This window comes from Phaenicophaeus curvirostris, chromosome 2 (assembly GCF_032191515.1).
Source record: "Phaenicophaeus curvirostris isolate KB17595 chromosome 2, BPBGC_Pcur_1.0, whole genome shotgun sequence".
NCBI classification, from domain to species: domain Eukaryota; kingdom Metazoa; phylum Chordata; class Aves; order Cuculiformes; family Cuculidae; genus Phaenicophaeus; species Phaenicophaeus curvirostris.
The window spans coordinates 110,019,322-110,047,319 of NC_091393.1; the positions used below are offsets into that span (position 1 = coordinate 110,019,322).

The following is a 27,998-nucleotide window of genomic DNA, read 5'->3' on the forward strand; positions in this document are numbered from 1 at the left end:
CTGCAGAGAAAGAGAGCACACCACTTTCTGTTTGCAATGCTGTTTATTTTAGAAAAGCCCCTTTGATCACCTGAATGAAAAACGTGGGCAGAAAAAGGTCACAAATGTTATAAAACAAAGTTTATTCTGCAATATTTTGTCATAATGAATTGCATCTCTTTGGTAAAAATAAACTTTATAAACATTTTAATTAACAGAGATTAGCATACAAAAAACTAAACTTCTGTAAATCGCCTTTAAAACAGGTAAAAGACTAAACTGGAGGGGACAGGGTTAGAACTGGTTACCTACTGGCAAAGTTATCCTAAACAACCCCAAGGACATTGCTTATGCTACATCAGAAACGAGCTAAGGGGAAGGGTTTAAAAACACCTCTGGTTCATTTGATCAGAAAGCATTCTTACAATTCACTTCTCAATAAATAATAGTTACAATGAGTTGGCAATTATAAAACATTTTATATCGCTACATGGCAGTAATGTAATACTCTTAATTATGCACTTCTTAGTTTGTGAAGAAATGTACATTTATAAAACAGACCAATAATGGCACTGGCAGTTAGGAGCGAGGAATGTGCTTTAAGATATCATGGCAGGTGCAACACTTCAAATGTTCTACCTTTTCTTTCCGATAAATATTGTGACTACACCAGGATAAGCACGCTTTAACTAAAGCTTGTACTCACTTTTCAGGCTGATGAAGAGCTGCAAACCAGAAAACTTCCATTTCACAGTTGGATTTCAAAGGTTTGATTCAACTTTTGCAGAAGCAGCAATTTAATATTGGAACCTGAAGGGTCAGTATGGGTTCATACAGCATTCACAGCAGATTTAGCCCAAACAGAGCAGCCTCCCCTGCACACCAGTCCCATCTTCACCATCTTTAAAGAACTGAATGTGGTTTGTTAATACTTTCCTTGTCAAAATATATCTGGGTCAACCACTGGCATGAACATTTTATATACGTTGCTTAAAAATAACCCCAAACCCAACAATCAAAATAGCTTTTAATTATTCTCCATGTATACTATGTACACCAGGGTCTCACGGAGGTGGTGAATAAACCCAAGCCCAGTGGTCAGTACGCAAGCGAAAGGGCAGCTCCACCATGGAGCAGGCAGCCTTTCCTGCCAGAACCTGCAGGCAGAGGCATGAGACAAGGTGGTGGGACAGGGCAGAAGCACAGATCAGCTGCCTTCTCCTTCACAAGGAGAGAGGGAAGGTGGCAGAGCGTGAAGAGCACAGCCCTGCTCCCCTGCTCTGTGTCCTGGGGAAAGGCTGCATTGCCTCCCCGCTTCTACAATTCCAGTTCTCCCAGGCTGAAAGCTGTAAGGATGGATGCAGCTTTCACCCTTAAGTTCTGATTAGTGCAGGTTTATTGCTCGTTGCATATGGTAATTACACGCACTGTTAGCATCCCAGCCCCATCCGTCCAGAAACGCTTCGGGGTTCACAGCAACACAGCTACACTCCTCCTAGTGAGGAGTATTAACCTTCTCAAACTTCATCCAAGGCAAAAAAAAGCAATACAGAACCAAACTGCAGAGCTGTCTATGACTGTGGTTTCCAGAACACCTGGACCTTGAGATCCAGCTTTCACTGGAAGCTACAGAAAAGCTGCAACCACCTCCAGCAGGAGCCACCGCTCCTCCAGTGAGCAACCAAAATCATGGCACCACGCAAATCCCAGCCTGCTGACAACACTCCCGTGTAGCCGAATCCTCATTCTCACATCAACCCAACCTCTGCAGTTTCCCATCAAGGAACAAACACAACCCGTAAGCAAAAAGCAGTTCCACCAAGTAATCGCATCTCCACATCCCAAAACCCTAAGAACCACTGTGTTGGTACTCAATTTTTCTTTAAATAGCAAGTTTTACCCCTGCTATCCCTCAGTAACACATCTGGTATCAGATCTGATTGGCTCATAGACCTCTTACGATACCCAGAAGACACCCGCATCTGCACACAGGTTGCCCTGTAGGCCAATGGGTGTTCACACAACAGGGGGACGCAGTCAAGTATTTCTTCCCTTTCAAGAAATCAGCCAAGTTGTTCTTAAAACTGAAGTAACCAGGGAAAAACAACACCCACTTCTTTTTTCTAGTGTTTGTGCTTTAAAAAAAAATTAATGTTGGCTTTAAATTCCAAAACACAAAGAACCTCAACTTTTTCAGGCTTGATCCACCAGCCACTGAGTCAGCGGGAGCAGCACTGTTCTCTTCAAGAGGCACTGGAAGAGCCTTCAGAGCAACAGCCCTTCAGCAGCACAACTGTGGTTGTGTTTAGACAGTTCATGGCAGTGTTCATGAAAAGAGTGACCAATGAGAAAACCCCAACCACGCCGATCTAGGAAAGGCCTCCAAGTAGCCATAAAAACATCCCCTTAGGGAGAAGTTAACTTTTGGCTGAATTCAGGACTGTTTTCAACAACCAAACCAGTGGAAACTGGTTTCCTAGCTGGCTCTGCTCCTGATCTTCTACCAGCTTGCCCAGCAACTGCTGGAATCCACAGCTCCACATGTTCGGGAGGACATTTATGGCACATCACGCTACCTTTTGGAAACGGAAGATGACCTTGTATATTATTCCACAACGTATTTAAGGCATTTTTTTTAATACTCACAGTCCTGTTAAAGCCAACTCCAACAGAACTGCTTACCCATTCCTGATCAGAAAACCATCACCTACAAGATGTCAGCGACCACCATGGAGTTTAAAAGAAAAGAGGAAAGAAGCTCACTGTACCACTGAACATTTTTTGGCTGAAGGACGTCTGGGAACTAAAGAGATGTGTTTATTGCAAAACTGAATTGTGAAGGAATTTCTTCCCAAAACAAGGAGGTGCTCCTGAGTCATGACGCACATCCAAAGGCTACAGCCTCACCTTGCCCGTGAGATGCCCCGTAGGCAGCAGGAGGCTGACAGGACTCGCACAGCACAAGGCACGGTGATCTGGGAAACACAAGGCAGAGACGGCCCATGGGGCAAAAAAACAAGATTGAGGGGAAGGGGCAAAACCCCCCAAAGCAATTCGGGGCTCACCGGTCCAGAAGGAAATGATTCCATTTTGTCTCAGATCAGGGGACAAGACGTTCCCTTTTTGGCCATCGCTCATCACGTAAAGCCTCCACCTCGTCCTTGTTGTCATCATCATCAGCTCTTGGGTTCTTTTCCTCCTACCCGAATTGGTACAGGGGAGCAGAAGGGGAAGATGTTGCAGGACTACACAGCTACTGTGTGTTCAACAGCGGTAACACAAGGACAACAAACTTGGCAAGTGGTGGCTTTCGATGTTGGCTGTATCCAAGGCGCAAGATGGATCTGCGTGAAGACACACCACCCCCAAAAAGACAGTGTGTCTTAAGATGGAAAAAACAACCCTGTTTTCCTTTAGGAACCTGACCTGCATGCAGATTTGGGGGAAGGGAGGGGGCAAAAAAGAAACTGGGGGTGGTACCCAGCTCAGCAGGCCCTCATCCCCGCTCTTCCAGGGGTACTTGGCATCTCCCTAATGCAGCTCCTGAAGTGCTACAGCTCCCAGCTGCTGGGTATGATGGGCTGAAAACCACAGGCCCTCAGAGCTGCTTCACCAGTGTTTACATCGGGACTTGTCTTGAGGACAAGTGGAGGAGGCAGATGAGGCCGGGACCCCTTACTTTTCCCCTTTCTCTTTTTTTTGCCTCCTTTTGTAGAGGTTTACTACATGTAGAGGTTTACTACATGGAATTCTGAGCCCTCAGACAGGGCAAAACTCACACCTGCAGATGGGGCCAGCAGACATGTAAATGCAATCCACAACGTGCACCTGAACAAACGTATCTCTGGGAAAAAAGGTAAAATCAACTATTAAAATGAAAAAAAAACAAACCCAACATTTAAAAGTGATTATTAAGAAGTATGCTTTCAGGTTCTCCCAAGTCATGCACCTCTTCTAACTGAGAAGATTAAATAACTGGGTTTCTTTTTAGGCAGTGATTGAAAAATAAATGGCTAAATTATAGTTAGCGCCCAAAATAAAAAAGCAATGAGTCCTCTTATGGCTTTAATCTCCCTTGTGAAGGGTAAAAGTAGAAGAGTATTGCCACAATTAAAAAAAATAGATGTATATATTCAACACTGACAGACATGCTATTTCTTCCTCTGCATGTGGCAGTGGGTCTTTGCAGTACTTATCAAGGAACTCAAGCATGTTTGGATGCCGGCGAGGTGGAGCAGAGACCCCGCCGCTTCTTTCAACTCCTCATCAATTTCTTGGCACAGCTCCTCGAGCACTTTATTGCCCGGCTGACTTTCCTCCGAGGTATCGACACAGGGTTGTGATGCATAGCCACTGTCTCCAAGAGGATCGTCTTCAGAGTCAACGTCTGTATCCACTTCACTGTGAAAGCCTTCGCTGCCGTCGTGGCTGCTCTTGGAGATAAATTCATACACATCATCAAGGGAAGACAAGGAAGACACACTGGACCTCGATGCGCAGCGCTGGGAGCCCAGGCTGCTGGCGCTGTAGTTGTGATCCTCCTTCGGATCAATATTGGTGGCTGCAGAATCATTTTCCTGCAGATTTATGGAACTGGGGGGATTGAATGCGCTGCCATAACTCCTCTTCTTGGGCGTCTTCAAAGGCTGACGTTTCTCACCTATTAAAAACAAGATCCATCAATAAGCAAGTGCTCCAATGAGTGACCTGCATGACGAGTACCCTGAGGCTGAGTGACTGCAAAGCAAGCCAAATGCGAACATTTATGAGCTGTAATATCTTGTGCACATTTACTGTCCTCCACAGAGTTTCCAGCTCATCCCAACCAAGAGGTAGAGAAACGGAGAAGTTGGCTAACTCTTCATACCACCTAGCAAAAAGAGGGCAGGGGAAGAACTTGTTTGGAAACCAGCCCATACTTGTCCTGTAAGGCAGGCTGAGAGTTGGGGTTGTTCAGCCTGGAGAAGAGAAGGCTTCAGGGAGACCTTGGAGCAGCCTCCCAGTACTGAAATGGGCTGCAGGAAAGCTGGCAAGGGGCTTTTGATCAGGGAGTGCAGGGACAGGATGAGGGGAACGGTTTTAAGCTGAAAGAAGGAAGACTGAGATGAGATATTAGGGAGAAATGTTCTCCTGTGAGGGTGATGAGGCACTGGCCCAGGCTGCCCAAAGAAGTCATGGCTGCCCCATCCCTGGAGGTGTTCAAGACCAGGCTGGATGGGGCTTTGAGCAACATGATCCAGTGGGAGGTGTCCCTGCCCATGGCAGTGGGGCAGGAATTGGATGGACTTTGAGGTCCCTTCTAGCCCAAAACATCCTGTGATTCTGTGAAACTTCGTAGAGGAAACATTTAGCTACCGAGCAGAGAAGACAAACAGTAAAATGGTTTATGCTTACAGTCCATCATCCCTTGTTGAATGGAAGTATTTAACAGCATCATTGCAGTAGCAGCATCAATATCGGATTCTGTGAAGAAGCAGCAAAACATTAGTTCACAGGTAAGCCTGACAAAATGAAGTCCCTAGAATGTGCAAAGAATAAATATCTGCGTATAGTGGCCAACAATAAAGAGTGGGGCTGGGGGGAAGTGTATGAATTCAGACAGAGCATGACTTACACCGTACAATTCAGTTACGGAACAGTCTCTTATCTTAACTACGACGTTCAAAAGCTGAATTCTCACACTGCAATTACCGAAGTTGAAGGCAAGAATCTGCAACATTAGACATTCATATGATGATACTCTTGCTGTACTTAACAAGTGGCTTTTGTTTGTACCAGTCAAGACAGAAAGATTATGCATATGGCACAGCAAAGCATCCCAGCAGCTTCAGACCTGGGTGATGGGAATAAATGAGGCTGAGGAATGAGCAAGCCCGCTAACAGTGCTAATTCCACACACCTCGCCCCTACAGCAGCATTCTGCACACCAAGTCAAACGCAAGAAATCAAGAAGATGCGAGGGAAAAGGGCACTGAACTGCTCAATGGGATCTAAATAATAAATAGGCACTTTAAAAGGTCTAAGTGATCTCTAGAACTCTTAAAAGCGCTGCTGTTCAACTCCATCCTTTGCTACAGGGAGTGGATTACTTCCATCTCAAAAAGAGCACCTTGAGGATATTACAGCAAAGAGCGACATTCCTAACTGGAATTGGCTGAAAAGGGAAAGAACCAAACATGCCTTTCCTGCTCATTTCAGAACACATTCACACAAAGAGAAAATTCAAGGTCTTCCTTTGCTTACTTGAGGTGTGGATGATAGAGAGACAGGTTATATATCCCTCTCCTATACAAGGGAGACATATATAGACTATATATATTTATATGTGTGTGTATATATATGTATATATATATGGTGGGCTAACTGGGCCAAAGAGGAGCAAAGAGAGGGTGAGGTCTTGCAGGAACCTTGGTGTCTCAGAGCAAAACACCCAATCTGAGGTGTGCATACATGTATATATATGCACATAAGAATGGTAAGCAGAGAAACAGGGCTGGGAGACAATGCATTAAAGGCATTAGCAGTGAGCAGAACGGGCTCTCAGTCTTGATGAACTGGAACTGGGCTGGGAACTGATGAAGGGAAACATCAGAAATGTAATTTGTGATGGCATTTCTTCTCCCCCTCCCATCACAGGCATTAACTGTGGTATTGAATTTGCGGGGCAGTGGGCTACAGAACTGGCAGCTTGGTTTCTTTATCTTGTGTAATAGTCCTTAACTTCATCCCTGGTCGAGAAATTTGAAGAAGATGTCACCTTGGGAATGTTGCACCAATATGGAAAGGGGACTGAGCTGCTATTTCCAACACAGGTTATAAAACATACCCATGTGGCACTTCTGTGACCACATCCTCAAGTTTTATTTAACAGAGTTTGCTGCCTTTTGTTCTCTGTGGTAACCATTGAAACCGGAGTAGAGATGTGCAGCCTTCAGACTAGTCTCCTACTGAACTGTTCATTCTTTAAGCAGAGGATGTTTGGGAGCCACATGTCTGCTAAATGCTTTGCTGGCAGCACAAGTTGGCCTCTATCACATCTTGAAATGCATCTTACAGATTTAAACTTAACATACAAGCGGCTATTACAATAGGCACACCTTCTACTACATCATAAGTACACGTTTTGTAATCCAGCAGGCCCTTTGGAGCAGGTCACGCGCAACATCAGCTGGGTGTCAGTGCACACTTGTGATTGAAACCACAAGAGCAGAGCGAAAGAGAATTTCATGTTTACCTTTGAGCGCTCGGCCATGATTCTGCTGAAGGACTGAAGTCAGGTAGTGAGGGGACGCCGACCTACTGGAAAGAAAGTCAACAGTTCAAAGCCAAGCCTTAATTAGCCACATGATTTGTACAAAGTACAGCAGACACAGTACTATGATCATAGAAAGGTAAAACCAACCCAACCAGCATGGTTTGGCAGACAAGCAGTTTCTGCTGCCCTCAGAAGATGGTTTGGCACATTGGGTGATGGTTGGAAAACACCCCTGCACACAATCACTAAGCAAAAGTCTTGCTGGCGAGAGGCACAAACTACAGATTTGATGTGCCTGCCTAAAGGCTGGGTTTTAAACAGCAACAGGTATTTTTTAGTAATTAAGCCACATATGTGAGCAAACCACAGCTTGTACAGGGATGCTTGGAGCCCAGGAGCAACAGAGGCCGTAAGGGCCAGTTGGGGCCATCTCCTCTCCGAAACAGTGCTGGGAAGTTAACAAAAACAAAAGGCGGCATCATGCAAAAAGCCAGGGAAAAACAAAAACACCAAACCAAGATATTCTCTGATTTTTAACCTGAAGCTGGGCTATTCTGGGGACAGCGCCCGATTTTCAGGTTATCAGAGCAGCTTTGCCCCTTGCAAAGCACCATCTGGTGTCTTACAGGACAAGTTAAAGGACAAGTTAAAGCTTTCACAGTTTTCTGTTACCCATCCCTAATTCATTTGTTCATTATAAAGGCACCAGCAAACAGTTAGAAATAAATACAATAGGAATAGCACACAGCTATTATAATTGCATGAAACCACAATGTGCACCTTTTATGGTATCGCTAGAAGAATTCAAAGGGTGACGAGCAGAATTTCCAAGCCAAACCTGTAACAGCAACCTTACAAGATTAATGGGTTGATTTCTCCCATAACGGTGTGTTTATCTTTCATTTGGGGGTGTTTAGCCTGGAGAAGAGGAGGCTGAGGGGAGACCTCATTGCTCTCCACAACTACCTAAAAGGAAGCTGTGGAGAGGAGGGTGTTGGCCTCTTCTCCCAAGTGACAGGGGACAGGACAAGAGGGAATGGCCTCAAGCTCCGCCAGGGGAGAGTCAGGCTGAACATTAGGAAAAAAATTTTCATGGAAAGAGTCACTGGGCACTGGAACAGGCTGCCCAGGGAGGTGGTTGAGTCACCTTCCCTGGAGGTGTTTAAGGGAAGGGTGGACGAGGCGCTGAGGGGCATGGTTTAGTATTTGATAGGAATAGTTGGTCTCGATCATCCAGTGGGTCTTTTCCAACCTGGTGATTCTATGATTTTATATTTATGATATTTAGGCAGCTCTAATTCCCAAAATAAGGGACAGCCACAAATCCCTCAAAATTACAGAGATGCTGAGTACTTTATAGATATATTTGTTATGTTCCTGGTCTGGGTCATTAATTAAAACCCAAACAATGGCTTCAGGTTTTAAAATACCTTTTTAAGATAAAAACCTTCATTCTTGAAGTTGAATTTTGAACAAAATATTTTTCGCTGACTGGTACTGTCACAATAACAGCCCCAAGACGAGGTACTCTCACAGGTATCGATCAGGGCTGCCCATGTAAAGCTCCCACTGCTCAAACTTGCTGTCAGAGCCCCTGAACTCAGCTGACCATCAGCACAGCCCCAAAGGCTGGCGTAGTGCAGGAGGCAAAGAAATCCGGGCAAGGCGGCTGGAAATGCATCATCTGAGCTATGTAAGCAGCTCTCGCAGCACTGCAGCCTACCCAGCGCTGATAATCAAACCTACTGAAGAGTAATATTTAAGCATCTCCCAATGTGATGCACAATGGGAAAAAGATCCAGTGCTGTGGAATGCAAACACATGCAAAATTGGTTCATTGTTTGATGTGTTTTCTTGTGGGGGTGGGAAAAATATAAAAATCATAATTAAAACAAGAAGTGACAAGGAGAGCAGTAGACCCACCCCAGTGTGGCCATCTCTGCACTCTGCAGGCATGTCATACAAACAAATGCTAAACAACTTCATCCTTTTGCTTCAGCTTAGATCCTTTAAACATTAAGTGTTTCAGTACTTAAAGAGGGCTTAGAAGAAAGAGGGGGAAAACATTTTAGCAGGGCCTAGGGCATAGGACAAGAGGTAATGGTTTTAAACTGAAAGAGGAGAAGTTTAGACTGGATATGAGGAAGAAATGTTTTCCTGTGAGGGTGGTAAGGCACTGGCCCAGGTTGCCCAGAGAAGTGGTAGATGCCTCAACCCTGAAAACATTCAAGGTTGGGGCTCTGAGCAACCTGATCTGGTTAAAGATGTCCCTGCTCGCTGCAGGAGAGTTGAACTGGATGACTTTCCGGGTCCCTTCCAATTTAAACCACTCTATGATTCTATGACCATATCCACTTAGATGTTTCCTACCGCAAGGTAACACTTAGGGTTGATTAAGGCAACCTTATGTTAAGCCACCGGCATAAGGGATTTGCAAGGTGGGGACAGCACAGGGAACAGAACATGAGGGGCCCTGCACCAACCTGCTGAACACACTGTGCAGGACCACAATGTGCTAGTGACGCCAATCACCTATGATACCACCACTTTCATACACAGATTACAGCTCTGGAAAGCTTCTGCCCCAAGTAACACCGTAAATTTTATTTTTAAATGCTGCTGAATTACAGATCTTTTCTCCACAAACACACTGTAAAATAATTACACAGAAGAATTCAGACACTCTTGCAGTAGAATTCCAGCATCAGCTGGAGATAAATCTGGATGGCCCTTCCAGACGCTCCTCTGGGCTTTCTATTTCTCTCCATACACTACGCAGCCCCTTGCAGGCCATTCCCCAAAGTTAGGCTGGAATTTATACCTAATCCAAGAATTTTTAAGCACAGAAGGCCAAAAAATCTGGTTTTCTGCGTATGACAAAGTTTTTTTATTATTAAAGGAAAATAAACCAGCTTTTATTAGGGAGGAGGTGAGTCTCTTAAAGTTCTTTTATTTCGTTGTCCTTATAAACACCAACGCTGCAAAGCCCTTCATGTATTAAAGTCAGTGGGAATTTTGCTTCATTAGAACCAGGATTTCCTTGTAATTGTGATTGTTGACAAGTGTGACTGGTCCCCCAGTGAAGGGAAAAACCTTACCAAAACCAGCTTCAAATTGCAGCCCTGATGGTGCAAGTACTTCAAAGGTCAGAAGAAACCTCTCCTTCCCTACGCTTGATTTCAGTATCTTGTGTTTATGCAAGCTTGCTAAAATCATACTTCAGTGCTTGCAGCATTGGACTCATGTTGAAGACCCTGGAGATTTTAAAATCTGATCTGGTCAGGGCTCTGAGTGACCCACTCTAGCTCAGTCTGGCCTAGAATCATGGCATCATTAAGGCTGGAAAAGACCTCTGAGCTCATCCAGTCCAACCCCACTGTGCCTGCTAAACCATGTCCTGAAGTGCTACGGCCACACACTGTTTGAACCCCTCCAGGGATGGAGACTCCACCACTTCCCTGGGCAGCCTCTTCCAGTGCTTCACCACTCTTTGGATAAAGGAATTTTTCCTAATATCCAACCTAAACCTCCCCTGGCACAACTTGAGGCTGTTTCCTCTTGTCCTAAATCCTCTGTTTTTCTGTCTTGATCCTCTGCTTCTCTGTCTGGACAGACAACATCCAAAGAACATTTCTCATCTATAGGATTCTCCAAAGTCTGTGTTAACACAGACACAGCGTTAACAAAGCTTTCAGGGCCCACACCTTTCACTCAAGTTCAACTGAAACATAGAAGTCCATGCCCTTATGCAGAAACATTAACACTTGTAAAACATTCTCATCTAGACGCTAATTACAGTAGCTCCAACAGTCTTTGTCATCATCAAACAAAGCCTGACAGTACTACCAGCCTTCACACACTTTCAGTGTCCCCATTTCTTAATACTTTAGGGCTATTTTAGTAATGGTCCTGTTGCAGCAGAAAACTGGAAAACAAACCTGAGATGACATTTCATGGCTGAAGGTGGCTGGAAAGTGAGACCACTTTTCCACTTGGTGGGTTTCAAGCTCACCTGGAGGAGTCCATGCTGTGCACTCGGCCGCCGCCAGACAGCCAAGGCTTGCACAGGAGAGCAGCTTCTCAGGGGCACTGTCCAGTGGATCCTTAGAAAACTCTGCTCAGTGTTATCAGTCTTCCATCCTGCTCCACTAATCCTTTCTGCTTCTTATAGAAACTCCTCGTAGTAAGGTTAAGACACATGGCAAGGTACAGAAACCTGAATTATCTCTACCTCTACCTCTATCTCTACCTCTACCTCTATCTCTCCCACACTCCTTGCTGAACTAGATAAACCAGTCACATACCTACCTAACAACTGAGCTCACCACCACCAATGCGTTCCTCTGCTTTGTCCTCCTTTCAACCCTGCTCCTTCAGGCTGACCCAGCCACTGTTCCTCTTCCTCTACTGAGAGCACATGTTGTTGACTTGAAATTCTCCAAAGCCTATTGCCTAACCTTACAGTGAGTTACATGAGGAAGAATCAATTTCAGAAGTCTTGCAGGCTCCAATTCAGAGTATGTTTCTGGTAAAGGCTGTTCCTCCTATCCCCGCTACAAATGCTTTTAACAGCCTCAGAGTAGAACACCCCTCACTCCAGCCCCTCCAAGCACTCCAGCTTGGAGAAAAGTTCCTCAGTTTTGACAACAGCGTAGAATATGTTTTATGTCCAGGCAAGTGACTTATAGGGGAAGACATCCACCTCCCTCCCTCCCAAATAACAGCACCAGGTACTGCAGATCCGTCCTGGCAAACACTGCTTGAAAGAGGATTTTTCTCCGGGTCCCAAGACTGCCTGCTCTCCACAGAAGAGGGGCTCACCAGTAAGCACCCAGGACAGCCTGCGTCAGCTTTACTTGCACGACCTGCCAGTTCTGGGATCTGGGAATCCCCTGCCCTGCTCTTCCTGGGGCTTCCCTTGCTCCAGACACACCTTATCTGCTTCAATCTAGCGCTCGGCTACAGAAGGAAGGAGGTTGTAGCACAGTGGGTGCTGGTCTCTTCTCCCAAGTAACAAGAGACAGGATGACGGGAAATGGCCTCAAGTTGCGCCATGGGAGGTTTAGATTGGATATTAGGAAAAACTTCTTCACTGAAAGAGTGGTGAAGAACTGGAAGAGGCTGCCCTGCACAGTGGTGGAGTTTTCTTCCCGGGAAGGGTTCAGAAAGCGTGTGGCACTGACGTGGCACCTCAGGACATGGTTTATTAGGCACGGTGGGGTTAGGCTGACAGTTAGACTGGATAAGCTTAAAGGCCTTTTCCAACCTTAATGATTCTATGAATCTAAACTCTCCCGCAGTGACAGATATGATGGGGACACAAACATCAGATCTGTCACCCAGGAAGCCTGAGCTCATTGCACCTCCTCACCTCATCAGCTGGTCGCACTTAAGACCCACTCAAGTTATTCTCCTGGGTGGCAGCTGGTAGCAACCCATCAACACCCCTGTAGGAATTCCCTCGGGGAGGTGGAGTCATGTAACTGTGCACCCTGCTCAGATAAGAAAATTCACCTACCTTGGCGGCGACGCCGGTGGCGTATAGAACGCAAGTGCTGAGGGAAAAGGCTGCTTTTTCAGTGCTTGGACAAGATTAGGCTTATATTCTGGATCAACACACCACAACGAACCTTTTCCATTCACCTGCAAGACAGAAGAACTGCAGGTTAGAAAACCCAGGGGCCAGGCTGTCAGTGTCATTTCTAATTCAGTGTTCCTAAGGTGCAGCACAGTGCGATGAGGCAGGCACCCACTGATGGGGAGTTGATATGCATCACACGCAGGCAGCTCCACCACCTGCATGGAACGCAGATGCTTCCAAATGGAGTGTACGGTCCCAAGATCCTCATTATATGGTATGGAAGCAGTCACCTTGCAGCTTGGGACAGCATCTCCAAGACCCAGTTCCATTCACATTCGTCCACTGAAAGCTGTAAACCTTATTTAAACACTCATTAATACAGCTCTAAGTTTGTTGGTCCAGGCATCACTGAATGGATCAGTAGCCTTTTCATTAACAGGTTTCTAAGTAAGAAACCACAGCGCCTCTCCCTTTGCTTGGCTATAGCCACATACTCACTTAACTTCACACAGCCCTGTCAAAACAACTTGCCAGATGCCCAGCCACAAAATGGATTATTCCCATTTTGTTCAAATCTGAAAACCTAATTTATGTATTTTTGAAGCACCTAACGATGCAAGGGCCACTGTGCTAGTCGCTCTTGATATCAAATTTGATGTGCCTAAAGTGAAGCAAGACAAAGCACCTCTGCTCCTCTCAAGGGTTTATTCACAGATTTACTATATAAAGAAAAATCTGGTTTTTGAGCTTGCTAGTTCTTGCAATGCAAGGTCAGGTTGGATGGGTCACTGAGCAATCTTATCCAGTGTAAGATGTCCCTGCTTCTGCCTAGGGACTGGATAATCTGTAAAGGTCCATTCTAATCCAAAGTGCTCTTTGATTCTATGATAAAGAGGAAAATTAAATAGGAAAAGTTACAATTCCATAGTCACCGACCTGACAGATCAGCTCTACAGGCCGTGGTGCCAGGATTTTGGAGTGGGAAGAGATGTTTCAGGGGAAGTCATGCACACGCCAGAAGGATGGGGCAGCTCCACACCAAGACCATTCTATAGGATTTTGGTGGTTAAAGTCTCAGAGCAAAAACATCAGGTTCACGGGGCCCCTCCGGCCAGTGCCAAGGGCGTATTGATATAATTGTGTGGACGAATATTCCATGATTAATTATTTTAGGCTGGAAAAGACCCACAAAGCACATGTTTGTGGTTCTATTTAAGTCACAGAACCTTTCCTAAGAAGAGGAAATATTTTGCAATCAATAGTGAAAAATCATACGATTGCTAAAGTTGGAGAAGATGCCTAAGACCATCAAATCAACTGTCAGCCCAACCCCACTGTGCCTCCTAGACCCCCAAAGTGCCACATCTGCATGGTTTTTTAATCCCTCCAGGGATAGTGACTTCACCAGTGCCCTGGGAAGTTCCTTCCAGTACTTGACCTGTCTGTCAGTAAAGGAACTTTTCCCAATATCCAATCTAAACTTCACCTGGTGCAACTTGAGGCCGTTTCCTCTTGTCTTATCATTTTTCTTGGGAGAAGAGACCAGCACCCACCTCACCACAATCTCCTTTCAACTCAGGGAGAGCACCAGCTGAGAAACATAGAGATGCTGCTCCATAATCCCAGCTAAAGCCATTGCCTTCCACAAAGACCTCTGAGCTGCAGCATCTCATTTTTTTATATTTTAACCTGAATCTTATGCTCATTCTTTCATGATGAAACAGCACAACCTGCAAGACACCTATCAAGAGCCTTATGTTTAATTAAACAGCCAGTTTCTTCACTGCAGTGACTGGCAGGATGACTTCACCAGCTAGGTGAGGGTTATCCTGCCAACTGGCTCCATCCTCACCTCAGCCACGGACTAATGCCCTGATCCCTTCCCTACACCTCTCCTGGAGCCAGATCCTTTCCCTGGCCAGGAGGCTCATCACTTTTCTTCTGTAAAAGACGCTGCCTAACTCTGGCTTCCCCCCACTTCAGTACCTTTAAGGCTCTCACACATGTTCCCAGGCCAGCACACCACTGCTCCATCCTATTTTAACTGCTGCCTTAGGTCAGCACTTCCACTGGATGCCCAATTCAGTCGAGCTGCGGGCTGCAGCCTGAAGGGGATTAGTTTCCCCCTTCCCCTCTCACCCCCAGCAGCCTGCTGCTCTGATAACACAGGGATTTTGGGGTGTACTGCACCTGCAGGCACACTCTGAAGCCATACAGAATCCCGGGCCAATGCAAGAGGCAATGAACAGGGTGACTCCTTCTTTTAGAAGTTGATTGGGTGAGTTGTAAAGTGAAACCATGCTCCCACCCACCAATATCTGCACTAAGAGCAGGCACTGAGCAAAAGAGACGATGCCCATGGGCTGCTGGTGTGCAGCCTTTCACTCACAGCATCGCCCAAGCTGAAATGCAGGTGTAACTTTTGTTTAACACCAGGGAAACATCCCTCCTAAGCCAGCGCGGAGCAACCACAAGAACATTTTGATTCTACATCTGAAAAATGAGTGGGGCACTTAGACTGTTCCTTGACCATTTTTCTAATGTTTCTAATCTGACCTGCAGGATTTTATCTGGGCAAAAAAAGGAAGGAAAGTAATTCCAACATTTTGAATCATAGAGTCATTAAGGTTGGAAAAGACCTCTAAGACGATCAAGTCTAACCAAAGCATTGAAACACTGTGGGTATTTCATAAAGAAAAAGTTTCCAGCCTTCAGCATTTCTGGGTTTGATTACAGCAACACGGGTTGGAAATGGTGCCCCTATGGTGCAGCCTTGTCCTTCGCCTTTACCACCACCCTTCCATGCTCATAGTCAAGTACAACCAGTGTATATGGCCAGTCCAGCAAGGAAAGCCCAAGGAGCGAACAAAGCAGAACCTACAGGAAAGCTGGGGAGGGGCTCTTTATCAAGGAGTGCAGGGATAGGATGAGGGGAAACAGTTTTAAGCTGAAAGAGGGGAGATTTAGATGAGATATTGGGAAAAAATTCTTTCCTGTGAGGGTGGTGAGGCACTGGAACAGGTTGTCCAGAAAAGTGGTGGCTGCCCTATCCCTGGAGCTGTTCAAGCCCAGGCTGGGTGAGGCTTTGAGCAACCTCATCCAGTGGGAGGTGTCCCTGCTCCTGGCAGGGGGTGGAGGCTTTGAGGTCCCTTCCAACCCAAACCATTCTATGACATGATGATGATTCTGACTGGCTCCGGCACTGCCCCCTTGCCATCCATCAGCTCCAGCTCCCAGCAAAAGAACCACTGGGAATCCTGTCTGTCTGGGTGAGTGCTGATATGAGAACAACTGTCACTCTAACAGGGAAGGGAATTCCATCTCATAAGTCTATCACTGGGGCAAACCTTGACAAGCCTCCCAGACACAGCAGCACCACAATATGTGCACACAGGGGCATGTCTATTTTAGCAGAGAAGTCACATGCGTACATCCTGTTTCCATGGCATGAGATGTTCCTCCTCTCCACTGCAGTGCTGGTTCACAAGGCAACTCAGTTACTTTCCCTTCACTGCCCTTCAACTCATTCAAAGCAAACTATAGCATACAGTATTTTTCAGCGATCCCAGCAAGGGCAGCCTTCTCCAATCTCTGCTGGATGCTGTCCCAGACTCCTGAACATTCGCAGCCTGCAGTGACAGGCAGGGTAAAGGTATGTAGTGGGCTGATAGGAATATATGTGCAAACAGAAGGACCATCCACAGCTACATCTGCAACACAATGTGGTGGCAGCTTTGTGGGAATAGCTCTACAGAGTCAGAAATCTGGTGCCAAGGGATCAGCCGCACGTGCTTCAGGTATTTCACTCAAGATCTGCTCCAGCAGTGTCCTGTGGACAATGCCAAGGGCACAACAAGCATATTTCTGCAGCACCTCTTCCAGGCGAGCACCAGCCAAAAGGAATTGGTTTGGGGGTTGGGCCACTGGTTGAACGGGATGAGCTCAGGGTCCTTTTCCAACCTCAATGATTCTATGGTTCCTGTCAGACATTTACACTCTTCCCATACAAAAGCCCAGACTCATCTGAAAGGCTTTAAAACTCTTCTGATGTTACAAAATAAATCATGCCCCTCTGACACAACGTGCCGTGGGCCTCTGCTTCCACAGGCAAGGGGATAGAGAGCTGACTCTGCACTCCCTCCGAGACATAATTAAGATGCCATTAACAAAGAAAAAAAGGAAAGAAAATACAAAACTATCTTGGCATCTCAGAGAACACCCAGAGGCAGAGCCAGCACGCAGCTGCAAGCAAAACGATCCACAAAAGGAGCTTGTTAGCTACCGCTGCTCACTGCTTGCTCTAAGAAGTGACACCTGAGGAGCAAACTGGAGGGGTCTGCAGCATTCCCATCCCCTGCCAGAGCAACTCCCATGTAGCCTGCACGTACCACTGAGCACCACAGCCTCACTTTCCAGGAACAATGTGGAAGAGTACACTCACCTGGTGCCTCTCTGAGCAGGGCAGAGGATAAGGACTTAACTGCTGTTTGTGGGACACAGGGAAGCTTCAGCAAAGCTTCAGGAGAGGCTTTTGGGGTAGTGTTTCTTGATAAATGCACTTTCTGTTCTTAAGAATTAGAGAGCTCTGTAGTGTCTGGAGCCCTGGGAAAACACTGCCAGAGCACATCACTATCACCGTACTGGCAGTGGTGGCAGCTATTCTAGTTTTCCTAGGAGAGATGTCACAGTCAACCAATCCTCTGAGCCCAACCAGTGGAGTTGCCAGGGTCAGCAGAAGAGCTGGTAGTCTCAAGCTCCTACCGCTCTGATGCCAGGATGTGAGGCTTGACTGGTAACTCCTAAACTGGGAGGGCTTCCAGGCTGGAAACAGCTAAGCAGACAGCAGGAACTCATACACTGATTTAGATTTCCCTTCCCTGCCCTAATTCTTCCAAAACTCATCTCTCTTCCCACAAAGGGCCGCACAGAGTGCCACTTTTGCCACCCGCAGCAGCATGTGGTGGCTGCTCTGACCCAGATCCTTCACGAAGACATAGCTCGCAGCATCTTGGTTACTCCATCACGGTGTCTGGAGCCACATTAAATCCTGCCCTAACACCTGGCAGGATTTGGCTACGGCAGAGTTGCCACACAGCAGCAAAATGTCATTTTTGGGCAAAGCTGCTGCCTGGGAAAACACCACCCAGCAACTTAATGTAAAAAAGCAGGGATACAGAGAAGCGGTGACACACAGTCCTACCAGCACAAGGCAGCCCTTCCTTACACCTAGTTGGCTCCAGGACCTCTATCCACAGCAAGAGGCTGTCAGGCACGCCAGGCATGGCATGCATGGCTGATAACAAGCTGTTACCGCCTCGGCTGGCTCCAAGGGACACGTTTGACGACTTCTGGTATGCTGTTTGTTGGTTTATTTAAGTCAGAGCCGGCTCTTTGAGGAATCAGATGGAAAACGTGAAGGGGAGGTGGGAAGTCACTCGTAAAATCATACAAGTTAGAAGAAAGAATTTGTACAGGAAGAGTTGTCTTGACTGTAAGCACTGAAGCTTGGGTCTGCACCATACAGGGACACACTATTATGTGATGAGAGAGATTAAAGCAATACAGCTTATTAAATGCAGCAATTAAAATGGTTATTGGAAAGCTAGGACAGTGCTAAGTGTAAAAGATCACAAGTAAGGAAGTCAATTTCATATTCAAGGCAGCTGTTTGACAAGTATTCAGCCTACAAGCAAGGGTGCCTCAAAGAGCGCACCAGCACCCAAACAGGCAACACTCAGGCAGGGAAGCTGCTTGGCATCCCGCAATCTCTTCTGCTTCCCAGTGCATTTATGGCCATGCTGGAAAAGCAGGGAAGGAGGAACACACCCTGAGATTTCAGCAGTGGAAAACAGAGAGAACATTGTTTTAAGAGGCTTCAGCAAAAAGACATCCTAAGACAGACATCTGAGATTTCAGGCTGCGTAACAAAATTATAAGTGGAAACAGGGTGCTTTGCAAGAGCGTCTCAGCCAGTGTTACAGAGGACGCACCACAGCCAGCTCTGCCCAGGGAAGCACCAAATAACAAACCAAGTGACTTTTGTCATCCTGTGATCTGCCAGAAGTGGCATTTCCAAATCATCTAAAGCTGCAAATAAGCTGTTAAAGGACGTAGAGGGGGAAAAACAAACCCAAGTCATCTCGATTTCCCCCTGAACTTCAGACATGATCCGCCTCCCTCCCACCAGCTCTCACCTTGCCATGGCTTCTCTCCACCTTCCGGAAACACTTGTTCAAGGAGAGGTTGTGTCGGACTGAGTTCTTCCAGCCTGTGGGCGCCGTGGCGAAGTAGGGGAAGCGCTCCAGGATCCAGCTGTAGATTTCTTTGACTGGCAAGCTCTTGTTGGGGGAATGCTCGATTGCCATGTAAATGAGGAGGCTGAAGGAGTAAGGGGGTTTGGAAGTGGAGGACTTTTTTTCGGGGTTCTGGTAGCACGAGGGTGAGAAGGATGGCACGCTGTCACCCTCGATGTCATACAAGGGGCTGACGATCGGAAGACCCTCACTTCCAAGGCTGAAGTTTGTTAGCAGGTTAGTGCTTTCATGCAGCCAGTTCAAATTCGTGAGCTCGTCATCTGCCGAATCTCTGTCCACCACAGTGGCCTTTGGCCTGCCAGCATCACCTGCATCAGGCAAGCTTCCCATCCCATGGCACTGCCGTAGTCCTGCAGCTTTTTCTGCTCCTGGCGTTTCAGCTTTCTTATCTGGAGTCATTCCAGTGACTGGACCCATTGAGCTTTATTGGTCTGCAACAAAGGAGGCAGTCAGAAGTCAATGAAAACCTCCAAAACCCTGCGGAGTGGCAGCCCACTGGTCTCAAATGCGGTGCTATTCCATCCCCACACCCTGCAGGGACACTGCAGTCACTGATGAGCGCCAGGGTCCAACATAAGTCCCCCATAATCCCATCAGCACACGCTAACTCCCCTTGGCTTATAAACACAACTTATTGTAAGTGCTTGGAAACTCCTGTATCTCTCCTGAAACACCAATCTGGAAACAGAAATAACAGCTATTTTGCCATCTTGTTCTGGTTTGAACTAAAGCAGAATCGATTTTCTAACTTTCCACCCAAGCCTCGCCTAAGTAACTTTAGTTTCTGAAAGTCAGCTACACGTTTTTCAAACAGTGTGTCTATCTAGAAGTGATAATGCTTAAAATTTATGATTATCACCAAAGTAACGAGGCATTGGTATGCAGAAAGGCCATTATTTATATTTATTTCCATAGAAACCAAGGTTATCCTTGAGCTGGTGAAATACAGTAAATCAAGGGGTGGAAAGGGTGGCACCTGCAAGGAGAAGCAGACAGGACGGGGACTCAAACTGAAGCACACTGACACCGGGGACTGTCCTCGCTCACACACATCCATATAGGTATTACGCTGTTAGAGCTGTTAACACTCACCCACATGGGTTTAAGGACGAACTTCCAAGCCGGCCCGCACACAGCACAGGACCAGCTACAACTTTTTGTATGCCAGTAGGACGAACAACGTACAAATCTTGGCACAACTAGTGCAAATCCATTGATAAAAAGCACCACATCTGCTTGACCAGGAGCATTGGAAGCGTGACACCAGACCTTTACTCCCCCAATAATTTAACCCTCCCCCTTCCCTTGCTTCCTTTGTCTGGGGCTCCCCGCTCCATCCCCTACCCAACGGCTGGAGGTCAGTCTGGAACCTACCCTATGGAAGCCCTGTATTTGATTACACTGCTATATTATGTCATGTATCCAAGACAACTAAAGGCATTATGGTCTCCTGGGGACAAAACCGCCCCTCGGCCATAGATTTTGGCGAGCTGGGCCCCGCTGTCTGCGGAGAAGAACGGGCGGCTGCATCCCTGGCAACAAAAGGCACCCAGAGATGCTGCCTGTGCAGCACCCACAGCCGACAGTGTCCTTCCCACTCCTTGGCTTGAGAAGAAGGGAAAATTCAAAATAAGTGTTTAAAAAAACATGAAAAAGGTAATTATCTGCTTCTAGAAGCCAGCCTGGAAAATAACAACCAAAGGATCAGACAAGAAATAAGCCCAGGGGTTTCTTTTTATCCTCAGCATCAGCAGGGTCAAACGAAAAGATAGGGTTTGCAAGTATTTGCTGAAATACTTGCCAGCCTCTCTCATTTTAATTCCCCTTTCAGGTCAATATTCTTCTACACTCTGATCTGATTAAAGGCAGGAAGAAAACACTGGAAACAAAACCCAGTGAAAAGGTCCAGTATCAGGGAAAAGTTAAGAAATTATGCAAAATGTAAAAGGGAAAGGGATTAAATCCTTGTCAGAGCCTAGGGAAGGGCCAGAACAGAGGAGAAGGGATTGAACTTGTATGAAAAGGTTTCATTTTATAAGAAGCACACACAAATGTGGGGTTGTGATTGGAATAGGTATCTGCGATTGGAATGGTACCATACACTCGGAGATGTCCAGACCGCAGTCTAGACCTTGAGCCTTTGGGCCATTTATTCCAGGGACTTGGCGATTGGGAAGCCTTTTCCAAAGGCTGCAGGCACTGTTGGACCCAGCAACCTGAGCCTCAGATTTAAACATGAGAACACTTGAACAGAGAAATTAGGAAGTGAAAAAAACACCCCAGCAGTGAAATGTGAACCATCAAGGAAACCCTTGGTGTCACAAAAGGGAGGAATTACTTTTAAGAAAAATGCTTTCCTGCCAACAGTAGCTTTGCCAAAGATGCCTTCAGGTCACGTTCCTTATATTCAGCACACGCTTACAATGAATGGACTAAAATGAAGAAAGATGTAAGGCATTGAGAGAGAGTCATCTGAGCAAACACCTCACAAAACGATTGAGGCGAATTCCCTTTCCAGGGTAACCCCTCCATGGGTTTCCCTGCCATCCTCTTGAAACAGAAGAGACTATCGCTGTGTTTCAGCACCCATTTACCAGCACTAGAAAGCATAATGCTGTATTTCCCATCCAGCTTTTCTGTCTTCTTCACCCTTAAAGTACCAAATCTCCCAATTTTCAACTGAAAACCAACAATTTGAAGCTTTGCCCAAGTGACCCATCTGCAAGATTGAATTTAACAGCAACATCAGAGCAGTAACACAAAACTGCCACCACGTTACCAATACAACTTTGGGTCACAGTTTAGCCCCAGCTAATTTTGACAACTAAAACCACACAGCTGGACTCCCAAATCCCTTCTACCCCACCACCAGTGAAAGGGGAAAGGAAAATGAGAGGAAAAAGACTTGCGGGTTGGAAACTAAAGCTATGGTTCTAATGAAATAATAATAATGATGATGAAAATAATTGGAAAGTAATAGAATATATACAAATCTCCATGAGATCGCAACCGCACCCCACCCCTTGATGACTTTATGTCACCACAAACACTGCAGAGAAAACATGAGGGAATAGGTCCGGGGTAAGGAGGGAGCTGAGCTTGGGAGCTGCATTCAGGAACGCACAGATCTGGGATCCGGACCAATGGACACACAAGGCCCTCACTGGACATCGGCCACCACTGAAGACCCACGAGACGCAGGCTTTCAATTTTACACCGAATATGATGTGTATGGCACGGAATACTCTGTTGGTCAGTTTGGGGTCACCAGTCCTGTTTGCCCCTCCTTGCAGGTGCAGCTTTTTTCTGACAGCTCGAGGACCTCAAGGGCGGCCTTGGTTACTGTTGGGATAAGGATAAAGATTGGCCTTTGTGCATACCGATGCCCTGTGTTATCACTCTTAGACGGAACGCTGCCCCAAAAACATGCAGTGGGCTTTCAGAGAATGAAGTTACTTAGAGCAACTGACTTACAAAACTGACACTAATTTAGCTCAAACCACAACGCTTTGTGATTGATGCTGTCACTCACTGCCATTTCCCAGCTCCTGAAGTTTTCCTCCAGAATCCCAGGCACAGCAAGGCAATGCTCTTCACCGTCTGACCTGAGCAGCCTAGCAGGAGGTGTCCCTGCCCATCGCAGGGGAATTGGAACTGGATGGGCTTTGAGGTCCCTTCCAACCCAAACCATTCCATGATTCTATGACCTCCCTGGCCAACTTTCTCTTAATTTTACTCCCCAGCTGTTGAACTTGGCTTTCAGTTTCAAAATTACTTTATATCATAGAATCATGGAATCACAGAGGTTGGAAAAGACCTCTAAGCTCATCCAGTCCAACTGTTAGCCCAGCACCACTGTGCCTACTAAACCACGTCCTGAAGTGCCACAGTCACGTGTTTTTTGAAGCCCTCCAGGGATGGAAACTCCAGCACTGCCCTAGGCAGCCTCTTCCAACTCTTTGCCACTCTTTTGCCAATCTAAACCTCCCCTGGACCTACCTGAGGCCATTTGCACACACTGGTTGTGGGACAAAATTACCTTCTCTCCTATACAGTGGCCCCACACTGGAACAACTAGACCAAGCAGGTTTCTCTTATAGAAACTGGCCTGGGTTAATCACAGAGTGTCTGTGTGTTGAGGGTGTCCCTTCAGATGAAAGGCTACAGAAGAGGCAAGTTTCTCTAAAAACAGAAGAAAGGCACCCATATCAGCAAAATGACCATCAAGGTACAAGATGCCACCGGACACTTCTCATGGCCAAAAGCCCCAGTGTATAACCAGCTTGTACTTCTGACTACTAAACATCCCCAGCCGAACTGGCCAATAACCGATGGTTATGTTCCTCACAGACCAACGATGAAGGAAGCTTCCCAGCTCCCACATACTCAGCTCTACTTCCTGCAAGCTTTCCAGGCACTGAGCAACCTCTGTGTTCAGGAATCAGCTTCCCCAAATCGAAGCACAATGCAATCCAGTGAAGAGGGAAGCAAGCAGACGACTGCACATGAACGGGAATAGCTACAAACTGCAAGGTGGGAATGCATAGAAAATAACCTGAGACAAGAAATAAAACCTGAGCATAGTATCAAGATAAGCTGCTTCAGGAGACATGCTTTGGGAATACATCCCATCACAAAGTCCATGACAAAACACGATTATTGGTACAATGCATACAGATGGGACACCCAGGTGCACAAGCAAAATAACATGAGGATGGAGCACCATCACCCAGATACCATCCAGAACTTAATAGATGGAAAACATGGTCACCCCAATGAAATCAGAGGCACTCAATAATGACGTTCACAGCCACATGGAGGCGTGCAGGCCTGTGGCTGTAACACAGAGCCCAGGTTTGTTGCTGGCCAGCAGGGAAGGACAGCACATGGATGTAAGCACCAGAGTTGGAGTCTACAGACCTGAACTCAATCTAGTGATGCATCTTGAGCCCATCCCCTTTGCAGGTTCAGAGAAGCAGCATCAGCCAGCATGGACCCCAGCTGCCATCCTGCCTGACAGCCAATGCACACGGGTACTGCTGACCTGATTAAATTGTTTTAGGATTTTCTGCCAGCAGGAACCGGGTGAAAATATTCCCAGCTTACCATCTACTCATAGAATCAGGGAACAGTTTAGGTTGGGAGGGACCTCAAAGCCCATCCAGTTCCTGCCTGCCTGCCATAGGCAGGAAAACCTTCCACTGAACCAGGTTGCTCAAAGCCTCATCCAGCCTGGCCTTGAACATCTACAGGGATGGAGCATTTATGACTGCTCTAGGCAACCTGTCCCAGTGCCTCACCATTTCTTCCTAAAATCTCATCTCAATCTCCCCTCTTTCAACTTAAAACTGTTCCCCTTCATCCTATTCCTGCATTCCCTGATCAAGAGCCCCTCCCTAGCTTTCCTGTAGCCCCTTTCAGTACTGGAAGGCTGCTCTAAGGTCTCCCCAGAACCTTCTCTTCTCCAGGCTGAATAAGCTCAACTCTCTCAGCCCATCCTTGTATGGGAGGTGCTTCAGCCCTCAGATCGTCTCTGCGGCCCTTGTAATCCTTACGGAGGATGCAGAAGAGCAGGGCTGGGGATGACCTCTGCAGCAGTAGTTGCCAGTTTAATGGATTCCCTAACACCCCTTAACCTCTGAAGACAAAGTAGGCAGCTCTTTGTCTAGTTTGAAAATAAAAGAAAAAAATGTGACCACACTAGGGAGCAAAGAAAAAAGGTCAAAATCCATATTGTTGACTTCTGGGATAAATCCTCTCACCTGCACAAGTTCCAGGCTTCTCTTAAAATAGTCCTTGTATGCGAGTAGGTTCTGGTTCAGTAAGGCGAGTGTCTCTACCCCAGACAAAGTGCAGTCTTGCGGGTTCTGACCATGTCGACCTCCAGCACTTGACCCTGCAGAGCACCCAGCAGCGCTCCCCAAAACGGACTGTAACCCAACCCTTGTGCTCCAGAGTACCAAGGGCCATAAAGACACTGGCTAGCATCAGGCAGTGCTTCTGCCAGTGAAGCACAGGCAAGCTACCTACCGCTTGCTGACTTCAACTGCAATGTGCACGTACTCTGGAACATCACCTTGTGCTTTTACCCACCGCAGTGATGATGAGATGGAGAGCTCATCATCACCCAGCGTGCACATGTAAAATAACAGGGAATTAATAAGCACATGTTGTACACTGAAGTCCAACCAGATGGAAGAGCAACACTGCATCTCATGGTTTTCTTGGTTTCGTCATGGGTGCCTTCCCTGGGAGCCAACGGCGGCCCAGGCAGTGGCACAGCACACTCACCCAAACGGACCCTTTCAGCTGCTGCACTGGGATGGGGATGAGGCTTGCAGTCTGCAAGAGTGCGCTTGTCAAGAGACGGAGCCACGCACTGCCATGAGTCACCCAGCGCTGCTGACAGCAGCATCTCCCCGCAGGAAGTTACCCAACGCCGTTTCAGTTGCCGAGCGGCGAGCGCACGCGCTCGGATGAGGCACTCACTGTCTCCATCTACTTCCCTCTAAGAAGTTACCATCAATGCAGTGACATCCCACAGACGAGCTCACACCGAATACGAGCTCAGTAACAGGAGGGGAGGGACAGCAACAGTCATACAAACAAAACCCGAAGAGCCAAATTAAACCAGACACCTATTCTAAAAGGCAGAGAGGATACCTCTGTACTGCTGACGGCCCTAGCTTGGGGGAACCAAAGGCTGCTTTTCACTGATTCCCAACCAGGAAGGGAATACTGTCTTTCAAACAGCTCATTCTGCACCATGGCAGTGCAGTAAGATGACCCTGTTGAAGGGAACGGCACAAGAGACTGTGGGCACCCACATCACTCCTCCCAACACCTCTACTTTCCATCACCCTGCCAGCTATAATTCCTCTGCCCAGCTCATTCTGATAAGGTAACATGATCCTGCATTTAAGGAAAAAGCCTTCTGACTGCCTGGGGTATTTCCTCTCATAAATACCAGCTCCTTTTCACCCCAATAACAAGAAGCCAAGGAGCAACGATGGAAGGTGGAATTACAACCCCAGTGAAACCAGCATGAAACCTTTGGCTGTTCTTATGGGAACCAAGATTTCTGCACAAGATCCACCTTGCTTTCTCACCACGTTAAACTAAACTCATACCCAGCATTATCAGGTGCAAAACGACCTCATTCACATCTACTGAGTTTTACCCCAGCAAGGTCCAAGCACAGAAAACTCCTTTAAGTATTTTAAGCAACTCACACACTCAAAGTGAAGAATTACCCTCTCCTCCTTATCTCCATGCAACTTGAGACATGCAGCCAACTCCCAGAAGCCGAACTGCAACATCACACGGCTGACCTCAGACAGAACAGACTCCGGCACTCAGCTAAGTTCATTAGCTCTGTGGACATTAATTGCTATTATACAGCTTTCAGTTCAGAGCCGATGTGTCCAGCCACCTTCTGCAGAGCTGGGGAAATACAAGCTGGCACCTGCCAAGAAAAAAACCCAAACAACACAACTGCGAATTGACTGAAGTTTGCTGAGAGAAGATAACACCGGTTTGGTTTTCCTTACATAGATGTAGTAACAAACCACGCTTCTCAGAGGGGAAAAAAGACTCCAGCAGAAATACAACAGAAGTTACACGATTCACGAGTCAACAGCTTACCACCAAGTTGTTACCAAAGTCTATCTAAATTAAAGTCCACCCATAACGAGTTTTAGAGTATGTGTGTTTGGACATAGGATACTTGTAAAATTACCTTTACCTCACTGCTTATCCCCAAACCTCATCAAGTCACCTTCACAGCACATGGATGCAACCTAATTCAGCATTTTTAATGCTATGTTGTTCGCCCAATGCCCATGCCCAGGCAGGCACCGGAGCAGGGAGGCGAGTTCGTTTGGCTCTGCTCAAGGTTACCCTGTGTTTTCTGGGTTGATTCTTTGTCTTCTTCACTCTTTGTCTAGGCTGTGTCAGGATCCAAACCTTTCCAAAGAAAAGCTCCCTATATAAACTGGGAGACCAGAAGGATTTATGCACCCGAGCAGGAGGAAGCCAGGCAGACAGTGGGACGCTGCTCCTCAGCCACCACCGCGCTTCACTGCCCAACTCCACCAAAAATAGCCCTGGAAAAGCCGGAAAACTCCAACGAGGACCACGTGCAGATCCCAGCCTGGCCTCGAGCATCTCAGGAGCTGCTTCCAGTGTTTCACCCCAAAACGTGGGACCCCCGAAACGCATTCCCCTCCGCTCCTTTGCGACCCAGACCCCCTCGCACCCCCGTGGGAGCCTCCTACTGCTTTGGGGACAAGGGGGAAAACGCCCAAAGAGCGATAGTTTGGTTAAATCGTCCAGGCGAGGGGTATAGCGGGGATGGGTTGGATCTCCCCCCAATCCCTGCTGGATGCCGTGGGAGCTCACCCCCGTGAATCCCGCAAGGGGACGGACGGACGGACGGACAGACAGACAGGAGCTGCGAGGAGGAGCTACGGGGGATGCGGGGAGGGTGGGACGCGGGTGGCGGGGGAGAATGTCCCCAAGCATCACCACCCCCCATATCATCACCGAGACTGGCTAGAGAAGCAGGGGTAGGGGGAGAGCTGGGAGAGAGAGGAGTGGGTGAAGGGTGGGGGGAGCTTGTCCTCTCCCCGCGTGGGGCTCAGCATCCCCTTTCCCCACCCCCCAAAAAAGCGTCGAAAACCAAAAAAAACAACAACCCGCCCACCAAACCAACCAAAAAAAACCCTAGAACTAAAGGAAATAAAGAGGAAAAAGCCCTAAAACCAGGCGTGGAGGCGGGAGGGAGGGAGGGAGCGCGGCCGGGGGAGCAGCCCCACTCACCGCGGTCATGGAGCCGAGCGGCGGCGCGGACACAATATGGCAGCGGGGG

The 27,998-nt window shown here is 47.2% G+C and overlaps 1 protein-coding gene across 2 annotated transcripts; it reads right to left on the bottom strand.

Annotated features, from left to right (window-relative positions):
- Positions 1 to 24: 24 nt before the first annotated feature.
- On the bottom strand, positions 25 to 27,998 carry FOXN2 (forkhead box N2). 2 transcript variants are annotated; one of them, XM_069850437.1, is made up of 6 exons: positions 27,950 to 27,998; positions 19,010 to 19,560; positions 12,753 to 12,877; positions 7,214 to 7,275; positions 5,374 to 5,442; positions 25 to 4,639 (listed from the first exon to the last, which is right to left on the bottom strand). In XM_069850437.1, exons 2-6 carry the CDS (start codon positions 19,544 to 19,546, stop codon positions 4,131 to 4,133), a joined length of 1,302 nt encoding a protein of 433 aa, XP_069706538.1. In that variant the 5' UTR covers positions 19,547 to 19,560; positions 27,950 to 27,998; the 3' UTR covers positions 25 to 4,130. The 2 variants fall into 2 exon arrangements, with proteins under 2 accessions (XP_069706538.1, XP_069706537.1); XM_069850436.1 differs by having other exon boundaries at positions 7,214 to 7,278.